The sequence below is a fragment of the Melozone crissalis genome, unplaced genomic scaffold, assembly GCF_028551555.1.
Source record: "Melozone crissalis strain CALT ecotype California unplaced genomic scaffold, PUWL_Pcris_2 ptg000017l_1, whole genome shotgun sequence".
Lineage (NCBI taxonomy): Eukaryota > Metazoa > Chordata > Aves > Passeriformes > Passerellidae > Melozone > Melozone crissalis.
Genome location: NW_026535795.1, coordinates 14,184,258 through 14,195,532, shown reverse-complemented (window position 1 = coordinate 14,195,532; position 11,275 = coordinate 14,184,258). Strand labels below are relative to the sequence as shown.

Sequence of the window (11,275 nt, the reverse complement as noted above, 5' to 3'; positions counted from 1 at the left end):
CATTGTATGCCTTCAGAATTTGGGGGTTTGTTTTGCCCACTTCTTCACAGGCAAATATTTGGCAAGGACCAAAGGAAGCATGCCACACAGTAGAATGAGTTTACCATGTTTGACAGAGCCATAAAAATCAGGTAAAGGCAAGAAAAATACCTTAACTTTCAGCTAGTGACTTTCCACAGATCTCTTCCTACAACAGTAGCTTCTGCTTGTCCCTCTTACAGTTGTGAGTGGTTCAGGACATTGTGCCCTAGCCACAAACTTTTGATTTTCGTGTTGATGCTGATATTTTTACCATGTTGAATAAGAGTGGAAGAGCCTTTTGCAGTGCAGTGTAATGGTGAAGCCCAGCACTGTACAGAAGTGCCATCCATGTCAGCACAGGAACTGCTTTGCCCGCTCACCATGGGGAACAGGTGATTAGCCTAAACCCCCTGCCTATAACTGAATTTTATTGAGTGCAATGAAGTGCAATGCACAGAATGTCCACTTAGTATAGAAAATTACAGCTTTGTAATGTCAGCTCTAAAAAAAAAAACCCCAAGGACAACAAACACACTAAAACTATTCCTAATTACAATGAGGAACAAAGCAGCAGAGAGATCGTTAGCATTCTGGATTGCTAATTAGTGCTCAAATATTGCTCTGGTGAAGCAGGATAGACACTTAGATTCGTCTGGTGAAGCCCACTAGGACTGCATTAACATGTGGTCTCAAACTGTATTTTGTCCTTCATAACTGATTTCTATAGCCAAGCTGTTTATTGTGTTTAAACATAAACTATTACCAACATATTACAAAGTAAGTGAGAAGCTCGTAGATGCAAAACTTTGAACTGTAGTGACAAAACGTGCTAACATCTCCTGGTGAGTGAAGGAGTGCGAAGGACCAAAGGAAACCAGAGCTCCTGATCAGACAGCCCCACGCTACTCCGCGTTGCTCTGTGCACCAGAGGTGTGGTGGGACACACCACGGCCACCACGGCCACCTGGCACCTCGGTCTCATCTGTACGCTGCCATCTCGCCGGGACTGCGACAGCCCAAACCTTTGAGCAACTTCCAACAGCCATCATTAAAAAAAAAATTATTAAAAAAAAAATTTACAATGGAGAACAGTGTCTGGATTTGTTTATATTTTCTCCCCCTCACCCCAAAGTTAGGGTTTGGCCTGCCCAAGAAGGAGCTGATCGGGCAGAGCAGTGCCCTGTGCCCGAGGTGGCTGCAGCAAGGTGAGCTGCTGCCCTGGGCTGCCAAAACCCAGCCCCAGCTGCTGCTCCAAAGCCACAGAAATACCCCAGGGCCTTTTCCACCTGCCCTGTGCCCCCTCCTGGGGCAGGTGTTACATATGGGAGTTCCCAGGGGGTGAGAACAGCCCTCTGCAGCCACAGGGGGCTGCAGGAGGGGAGGCAGCTTTCCTCCAGCACAATCGCATTCATTATCACCTCTGTTTTGCTGAGATCAGCCCATGGGCAGTCCTGGGGTAACTTGGGCACAAACATGGGGTTTTTTGTGGGACAGTTCCCACCCCGAGCTCTTTGCAGGGATCCTACAGGAGCACTGGGCTCGCTGCCCATCAGCCTGGCCAAAGCTCTCTGTGGGCAGGGGCTGCGTTCCAGCTCCTGTCTAGAAATGCAGGACACATTGTTCCCACACGGGAGCAGGGATCAGCAGTGCTAATTCAACTCTAACAAGCAAAAGGCTGTTTTGTGTTTGTGATCCTGCTCTGCAGCATGGGGATTTGGACAGCCCAGGGACCTTGGAACACTCTGGACAAACTGCCAGCCACACTCAATATCCTATTTGGGTTTTTTCCCCGCTTTTGACTACTTTGAACAATTTCATCACCATTGAGGTTCACTTTCACAGGCTTGTTTTTTACATTTTACATCCTCTGTAAAGGATCCTAACAAGTTTTTGGCCATTAAAGCACACACAGCTACGTACCCCAAGACCTTCTCACTGAACCCACTTATGAGACTTTCATAACTTTCTCCCTCCTGTCACATTCACCTCAAGGCTGGATTCCAGCCCTTCTCATAGCATCACCTATTTGTCCAGCATTCCTTTAGTTCCTCTGATTGTTCCTGCAACCCTTCCCAGCACCTGAAGTCATCCTGTTGCCTTTGCCTGATGGCAAAGGTACCAGGTGGCTTTAGTCATGCTGTGTAACCCACACCTTTGTAGCTTAATTTAAGAATCCCAAGAACCCATAGGATCCAAGTTCTGGGAACATTGATTTGATTGACTATTGAACGTACAATTTTATTGACTATTCCTTAACACCTGTTGGCATCATCAGCACACATGCTGTGCTGCCTTGGAGATGAAAGCCATGGAAAAGGAGCAGGCAGGGGCTGCACTGTGCCTGTGCTGTCCCCTGGGATCCTGCCTTTCTGGAGCCCTTCACCTGGGCTCTCATGTCACCCTTGCTGTGACACAGTGCTGCACTCAGCCTCCTCAGCACCCTGCTCCTGCCAGCTCTGGCCCTGCAGGGCAGATCTCAGGGCAAGCAATGGGCAGCAGCATGAGAGTTTCACCCTTCCTTTCCCCAGCCTCTTTTGGAGTTTGAGACCCAAAATCTAATGTAGATGTGCATTACTCCAGAATATCTATTTGCAGAAACACTTGGCAACCACTGTGCAACACTTGCATCTCATCTACACGATGCATCTTTATCCCTTAGGATAAAGATACATCTTGGATTTCCAGCTAATGCTGCTTTGGGCTCTGTTTTCCTCATTAGCTCCAGACATTGTTTGCTTTCTTGACCATTACTGAACCCAGAGCATGTCTGTTCCAATATGGAGCTTCAGTCAGGAGTGTGCTCTTGCACTGCTCAGAGTTCACCACTACTGGGTGAAATTTGGATTCTTAAGCACAATGTGCTTCACTTCACACTCAGCTGCAGTTTCCCTTTCTATCCAGTCCTGATCCTCACTAGTCTGAGTAAGTCAGCATGGCCAAAATTCCCTGCCCTAATCCATTGACTTTCCTAAACCAGGCAAGAGGACTTCCCTCATTCCATGAGATCACTGACCCAAGGTCCCCAAATGCCTTTTGAAAATACAACAGTACAAGAGACCCTTTCCCTATCCCTGTGGACTCTTTTAAGAGCTGCACAGGTCCTGTGGGACACAACTTGCAATTGAAACACCATGTTTATCCTCTCTCATGATCTGTGTTTCTAAACCCATTCTTTATTAGTTTGTTTTCTTGTACACAGCTCCATCTCACTAGCTCAGGATACCCACAGAGCCACATTTAAAACAGGTATCACATTTGTTCCCCCCAAGAGCTGAGCCCTGTGAGGTGGCCAAGGAGAAGCAGCTTCTCACTCTAAATCTGAGACAGGCTGAGGGGAGACCTGGAGTCAGGGCCAAGACAGGTGGTACATATTCAAGGGCTGATATCTGATCACAGATGATCATGGCAATCTTTATTTTGAAGTTTAAGGAGCAACCTTTTAATCAGCCAACTCTTACAAAGTCTTTCCTAAACATCCAGACAGTAAAACAAAAATGGAAATTTGCTCAATTTTCTACAAAGCCCAAAGCAGCTGGGCCAAAAAGAGCTCTGCCCATACAGCCCACAGGTCACCATACCCCAAGAAAACTCAGCTGAGAGCAAGACAGCTTGCTCCAGTGTGGAGACAAGTGAGGGCTTCCTCTTACCCTCAGGATGGGAATGGGAGACACTTCTATGCCTTCAGTGTACCCTTAATGGGCAAGCAGGAAAGCAACTGAAATGAGATATCCTGACTAACAGCTGTGTAGAAAGAAATTACAATCTTCTGCCTGAAAGCAGCACCTACAGCAGCTTTCATGTGGCACAGGCAGAGCTCTTCATGAGGAAGCTCCCAAATCTGTAGCCCTTGACTGACTGCTCAGAACCATGCTATTTAACCTCTGTCTCCAAGGTAACTCCAGACAAGGTGGTCCAAATCCATTGAGATTTGCTGATTTCTAAGTTTCCTGTTGTAGGGGGTGAACTCCTGCAGGACAAATTAAGCCCACTGGCAAGTGTGCCTTTTGGACCCTCTCCTGCAAGTGCCCCAGAACCAGCACAGGTGACACCAGGTCAAACATTGACCCTGGAGGTCCAGGGACTCCCACAATGTTATTGTTAAAAGCCCTTGGATTGACACTGAAAAACTCCAGTTTTTAACCAAGCTGATCACTTCAGAATCACCATCCCATGGGAACAGCTGCAAGTCAGGGCAAAAGAGCAGTTGATAATTTTTGAATTATTTTGTGGATTTTTGAATTATTTTGTGGCAAGTAAACTACTGTATTTTTGGTAGTGGACATACAAAGGGGTCTTACATGTACCTAGAGCAGAAACACCACTCAAGCAGGAGTGTGGAAAGAGAGGGCAGCACATGTAGTGCCAAAACAAACTTTGTGCAGCAGGACACTGGTGCAAGACTTAAGGCAAAATAATCTCTAGTGATCAACATCCAAGAGCCACAAGAGTAAATATTGTGGGGTAATCTGAGGGGCTCAGTTGGCATCACAGAACCAGAAAGCAGAGCTGAAGAACTGAGGAAAGGGATAGAGAGCATTCCGTATTTGTAACTTATGCATGTTATTTGTCAGTTTTTGTGGTAACAGTTTACAAAAGATGACAAACATTTGGTTTTGTAGCCTCTCCTTTGGGCCAGGCCTGCAGAAACATCATCAGAAGTTCTGGATGTCTGTGATCCAAAGTGCAGCTCAACACTTCACTCCTTAGGAGCTTTCTGGGAAGTAGGAACCAACACTGCTCATGTCAGGCTAAAAGAGAAAACAGAAAGAAGGTTTAGTTGTGCCAGAATGCTGAAGGCATTTCAAAATACCAGCTTCGGTCAGTTCTCACCTTCCCATTACAAACACCCAGAAGAAATTTCCCTTTCTAGGAAAGGGAAAGCAAGGGTAAGAGGGAAGCAAGGATAAGAGGGAAGCAAGATGTGGCTGCTAGCAGTCAGCCACAGGATCAGACCTCTCAGGCTGGCAAAGGCAAAATGCACATTCAGCCTGGCCCAGGTAATGATCTACAGCTCAGAGCAGGTTTAATTACAGCTCTGATATGCTCACAGACATCAAGACTTTGTACCCAAAGTGTAACAGGGCAATGAATAATTTAAAGGGCTTTCCACTGAAGGAACTCTTTATGCCATAAACAATTCCCAGACTGTGGCTGAGAACTCAGCAATCAAGTTACAATGCTCAGGGAGTTCAGGAACACACTTTCAGCACCACATCAGTGGTGCTCAGGGTTGGAACTCAGGGCCCAAAATCAGTTCCCACAGGACATTCATCTATGCTTCTGCCTAAATGTAAAAACATTTGCTTATGAAAAATATTTATATACATTAATGAATGGGGAAGGTCCCATATCATTATCAGTCCAGATGAAAAACAACATCTGCCTCACATTAAAAAGTAACTTGAACAAAGCCTTTAGCAAAAAGGCTTAAAAAAAAATTCAAGTTAGCAGTTTTAAATGTAAGAGGTTTATGGCAGCAGGCTGAGAGGAGACCTGGAGTCAGCTGACAAGTTCCACAGTCTTTCTGGCTCCAGAAATGGTTACGGCTAGCATTTGAAATAACAGTTGAATAACTACAAAAGCCAAGATGACAAGCAAAGTCACTGGTATTTTAGCTTTTAAAATAAGATTTGTTTTAAAAAAACCAATTCATGCCATAGCTGAGTACTGAACAGTTTGGAAAGAAAATATGCCAGCTGAAACAGATGTTAATTCTCACAAAAAGGATTCTCATTACAACAGCATATTTCATAACCCAATGAGTAACCGCTGCCAGTAACCAACAAAAGGGGAGAAGAAGTGAAAAAATGATGATTAAAGCAGACAGATCAAGTTTGAAACCAGCTGCTTTCATAACAAAATCTTGCCTGTTCTGCCCATGACTCTGGATCCTCCTTACCTGTCAATGAGGGAATCCCTCATGTTGGTGGCGATGGTGCTGGGCTGAGCCTCGTTGAGCCTGAAGATGCTCTCGATGACGGAGAGCTCGGTGCTGGTGGTGTCCAGCCCGCAGAAGGCGCACCAGTCATTGACCACCATGCCCGCGGCGATCACCTCGCTGCCGCGGTTCACCGTGCCCGCCTGCGGACACAGCGGCCGTGAGAGGGGCTGCCCCAGCTCCCCACACTGCCTGGCACAGCTCCTCACACAGCTCCTCACACTGCTCTGCCACAGCTCCTCACAGTGCCCTGGCACAGCTCCTCAAACTGCCCTGGCACAGCTCCTCACAGTGCCACACTGCCTGGCACAGCTCCTCACACAGCTCCTCACACTGCCCTGCCACAGCTCCTCCTCACACTGCCCTGCCACAGCTCCTCCTCACACTGCCCTGGCACAGCTCCTCCTCACACTGCCCTGCCACAGCTCCTCCTCACACTGCCCTGGCACAGCTCTTTGGTGGGGGGCTCAGCTCACTCTGCTGAAGAGAGAAACTCTGCCACCAGCAAAGTTCTGAAGGTGTCAGATGAAATGATTAATGAACTGCCTTTACTCTCTGGTGAGAAACTGGTGTGGCATTCAGTGACAGAGAATCCAAGGAGCAGGAAGGATAACAGCATTTACACATCCAACTGAGCAGGCAAAGGAGTTTCTTACTTAATTTTTTTAAAAACTGGGTAAAAATGCAGGTGTTAGAATGGTAGGTGCTGCTGCCTAGTTTTGTTCCCAACAAGCCTCTCCTGTCGAAAGGCAAAGTGAACATTCAGGCAACGCAGTCAAACCTCCACTCAACACTCACCACAGCTGGCACAGTGATAGTGGCAGGAAAGGCTCTTTTGCAAGGTTTATTCCAGCAGGGTAACACAGTAGCTGAAGGGCAAACCCCAGGAAAAGAGGATGAACCACGTGGGGCAGGCCGCCTATAAAGGGGAAGGGGTGTGGGGCTGAGCCAAGGGCTGGGCAGAGGGGCCTGGCCTCCAGGGGAAGGGGGGTGGCCACCAGGGTGCCCAGCCAGTGACAGGGGAAGGAGAAACCAGAGGAATTTGTGACACCAAGTCCATGGGGGAGTCTGTTTTTCCCTTTGGGAGGGCTAACTCCATGGTAAGCAGTTAACGATGTTTCCAGGGCTGAGGGCTGGGGGACTGACCAAAGGGAGAGAGTTCATGGGATGCTACAACTGGCTTCAGCCAAACCACAAACAGCCTCACATTCTGTATCTGCACAACGTGCACAATCCCAGCAGAGCAACATTTCAGAGGGCAGCTAAAAGCACTGAGCAGCTTATGCAGACTCAGGAAGGATGAGAAACTGAATGGAAGACTTGGTTCAAGTCTTTTCCTCACCTCCCACTCAAAATCACCTCACAGAAAACCTGTATCTGGGAGCCCCTGAGCTGGAGAAACATTGCACTGGAGCTGGGAGGGAATGGGAGCAGCAAACACTCCACAAAGGCCTTACCACGAGTGGGACCTGCAGCAAAGAAGAGAGCTCATCCTGGTCATCGATGGAAGTCTTGGGGTGCACGATTCCTCCCTGGTTACTGAACACACAGTAACTTCCAACCAGCACCTGGTCTGCTACTGTTTGTCTGAACACCTCCACCTTCAGCACATCTGCCAGGATCTCTTCTGTCTCCTGCAAATGGAAGGAGGATAAAGCCTTCAGCCAAATGGAATTGTGGAGTGGGAAGTGAAGCTATTCCTGCACACAGCCCTCAGCTGGGAGCCTCCCACTCTGCACAGCCCAGAGCAACCCAGCCACAATAACACACACAGCCAAGCTCCACACCTTCCCAGCTTCCTGTGTCACTATAAACACAACCTCCTGCCTCTGCTGGAAAGTGCCCAAATCCCCCCTCTCTGCTGGCAGTACATCACTTGTATCAATTCTCAGCAAACCAGTCCTCTTTGTTCCTAAACCACTGGGACAAAATGGTCTTATGCTCCTCATAACTCTAACAACTCTTTTCCTCTTCTGATTTCACTGTGAATTATTTTGATTTCTCTCTCTTTGGTCATCTTACATTACTTTTTACACTTTTTAAAAACATATAGTACAAAGCCTTCTCCCATCCCCTTATTTTTCCTTCTGCACTCCTGCCACTAAGTCCCATTCCTTCATCACCTTTAGCACAAGCTGGAAGCAAACACTGTCAGGACCTGCAGCCACACAACATATCTCTCTCAATGCTATTAAGGTTCCTGTTCTCAGGCATAAAATGGGAGTGACACTGTCTCCTCTGCCCTTATTTTAACTCTCATACAAGAACCTTCTATTTCTCTTTCAGACCCCTGTAATGATGCACATCTATATGCACATCTATGGTCTCTTTCAGCTATGACATGATCTGGCTCACTCAGCCGTAGCTTGTAACTCCTCCTGCGCTCCTCCTTATGCTCCTGATTAGACCCAGGCACACTCTACCTCACCCAATTTTATGCACCCAAAGCAAACCCCACCCAATGATCACTGATTCACAGAATGCTTTGGGTTGGAGGGACCTTTAAACTCATCTCATTCCACCCTCTGCCATGGGCAGGGACACCTTCCACCACACCAGGGTGCTCCAAGCCCCATCCAACCTGGCCTTGGGCACTTCCAGGGGTGGGGCTTGGAGCTTCTCTGGGCAACCTGTTCCAGACCCTCACCACCCTGCCAGGGAAGAATTTCCTCCCACCATCCCATCTAGCCCTGCCCTCCGTCAGTGGGGAGCTGATCCCCCTTGCCCTGCCCTGTGACACACAGGACCCCTCCCACTCCCTCCCTTCTCCAAAGCACATCCACCCCCTCTGCACCACAGGGAATAATTCCAGCCTCAGCCAGGGCAGCATTTCTCAGCCCCCTCTGGATGAGGGAGCATCCCAGAGCGCTGTACCCTGTCCAGGTCGGGGTGCACCAGGGCCACGTAGTCGTTGCAGGTGGTGACGTTGCCCAGGGCCGAGAGCCGCTCCTCCACACGCTGGATGCGCACGGAGTCGGGGAGGCTGTTCCTGATGTGCTGCAGCTCCTGGTCTGTCGTGCTGCTCGGCACCAGCAGCCCGTGCCTGTTCCCTAGCAGGACAGCAGGAAACAGGACAGAATGAAAATTGTGTTCCCACAGGGTGTGTTAGCACTGCCCTGCTGTTCACACATGGCTTCAGCTGCTCGTGCTCTGTGCATTTCTTTCAAACCCAGAATTCAGCCTAGGAGATGTAAAAATAACCAGCACCTCAGGAATGGAAAAGCCAGGCTGAAGCTCAGAGTGTGGGTGAAAGGCACTATCGTTACCCCTTCTCTCTTCCAACAGGACAAAAGGAGCCCCCAGGCTCTCAGTGAGACACTTAACAAGGAACTCTCCGTGCAGATGCCATTTGCCCTACAAAAGGCCCAGGGCTACTGTTTATGTGACTGTGGCAGCACGGTTGAATGGTTGAAGAACAAGCGGTTCTGAATGGTTGATCAGAACTAACAGGTCTCACCAGGCACAGACACGTGAAAGGCTTTTCCCTGACTCACATTCGGTATCGCCTCCCCCTCCCTGGGCACCGAGGAGCAGCCGAGCTCCCCCGGCCCCGAGAGCCAACACCCCACCCCGTCTCCGGGCGAGTCTCTGTTTCCAACTGTCCTTCAAAGAACCAGCCACGTTGGAAAAAACCTTTGAGCTCATCCTTCCCTCTGCTCACACACTCGAGGCATTCAAACAACCCTCGAGGGCGAGGGGCGCTGCCCCACGGGCCCCCAGGCACGGCTCAGCCCCGCTGCGGCTCCGAGCGAACCGCGACCCCTCCCCGTCCCCGCCGAGGCTCCCCCGGCTCACGTACCCACACACATCCTGCCGATGATGCGGCAGCCAGCGATGGAGGCGTGAACCACCGGGATGGTCCCGAAGAGCTCCCCCTCGAACACGCTGCAAGGAGAAAGCGCCGCGTCAGGGCCGGGCCGGGCCGCGGGCAGGGCCGGGCCGGGCCGGGCCCGCCTCACCTGTAGAAGTTCTCGGAGCCGCCGATGGCCACGAGACAATAGGCGTTGGTGAGCTTGGCGAAGCAGCCCAGCTCGTTGTTGTTCTCGAAGCTGGCGCGGACCGCCATGGCAGGAACGGGAACGCGAGCGGGGCCGGGAATGGGAGCGGGAATGGAGCCGGGAACGGGACTAAGAAGGGAGCCGAGAACGGGAATGGGAACGGAGCTGCCTCCGGGAAGGAAGCCGGAACGGGACCAAGATTGGGGCGAGAACGGGAACTGGGCGGGGCCGGGGCCGGGGCCGGGAAGGAGCTGAAGCGGGAACAGGGACGGGCCACAGCTGCTCCGAGGGCCTCCGCCGGAACCACGAGGCGCCGCCGATTCCGCTTCCGGCGGGGCGCCCGCGGGGCAGAGCGGCGCCGGCCGCCCCTGTTGGGGACAGCGCCCCCCAGCGGCCGGGAGGTGAGAGCGCCCAGGGCGCGCCGCCGTGAGGGGAGCGGGGCGGGACCCGCTGAGGGACCGTGCGGGACCGACCCCGGGCCACGAGGGACCGGCCTGTGGCGGCAGCACCGCCCCAGGCACCGCTCGCCAGCTCGGGCGCCGCCACGGCCCTGTGGGACGCAACCCGTCCCCGTGCGCCGGATCCCGCCTGGGGCTGGGCCGGCCCGTGTGTACCCACAGCCTGGAGAGGCCGCCACGGGTCCAGGGGCGGCATCGCTGTCCTTGTCCCTGGTGTCCATCACTGTCCCTGTGCCGGGTGTGCCATGCCTGTCCCTGTCCCTGTGCCGGTGACCGGGCGTGCTGTGCTTGTCTCTGTCCCTGTGCCAGGTGTGCCATGGTTGTCCCTGGCCACTGTGGGCCACCCCCTCTGTGTACAGCCCGGCCCATGCCCTGGTGCTCCCCAGGTTCTGGCACTGTCCCTGTCCCAACAGGAGCCATGCCTGGGCGCCCCTGCCCTGCTGACACCTGTGGTGTAGGACAGCAGATGTGTCACCCGTGAGCTGACAGGCCACCCACGACCCGGCTGCCACCCGAGTGCCTCACTCGTGTGTAGGGGACACCTGTGTCAGCTGCCACCAGTGTTCAGGTGTGACCCCATCCGTGTGCTGACACCACTGCCGTGCCAATGTCAGCCGTGTGCGGATGCCCAACGTGTGCCCAGACACGTCCCTGTCCCCTCCTGGCCTGGCACGGCTCAGCACGGCCTCACCCCCTCCACCAGGACCCAACACAGCTTTTTCCAGCAGAACAACTCCTTTATTTTTTACATCCCCCTGCCTTTGGCCATTTCATTTTCACCATATGGATACAGGGAGAGGAATTGCTCAGCATGGAGAGAACCAGGGCTCACCCTGAAGACCTCAGTGGCCAGTTTCCAG

General features: G+C 51.7%; 1 protein-coding gene across 1 annotated transcript; it reads right to left on the bottom strand.

The window, feature by feature from the left end:
• Window positions 1–3,411: 3,411 nt before the first annotated feature.
• EIF6 (eukaryotic translation initiation factor 6) lies at window positions 3,412–10,215 on the bottom strand. Its single transcript, XM_054274385.1, has 6 exons — window positions 9,919–10,215; window positions 9,759–9,844; window positions 8,834–9,009; window positions 7,417–7,593; window positions 5,921–6,102; window positions 3,412–4,769 (listed from the first exon to the last, which is right to left on the bottom strand). Exons 1-6 carry the CDS (start codon window positions 10,023–10,025, stop codon window positions 4,760–4,762), a joined length of 738 nt encoding a protein of 245 aa, XP_054130360.1. The 5' UTR covers window positions 10,026–10,215; the 3' UTR covers window positions 3,412–4,759.
• Between the last annotated feature and the right edge of the window lie 1,060 nt (window positions 10,216–11,275).

Bases quoted from the DNA above. Each gene is read 5' to 3' on its own strand.
- EIF6 (XM_054274385.1), bottom strand. From the start codon at position 10,025: ATGGCGGTCCGCGCCAGCTTCGAGAACAACAACGAGCTGGGCTGCTTC. The intron at 9,845-9,918 runs GTGAGGCGGGCC...TTCTCCTTGCAG, and splicing joins GGCTCCGAGAACTTCTACAG to CGTGTTCGAGGGGGAGCTCT. The intron at 7,594-8,833 runs GTACAGCGCTCT...TTCCATTTGCAG, and splicing joins TGCACCCCGACCTGGACAGG to GAGACAGAAGAGATCCTGGC.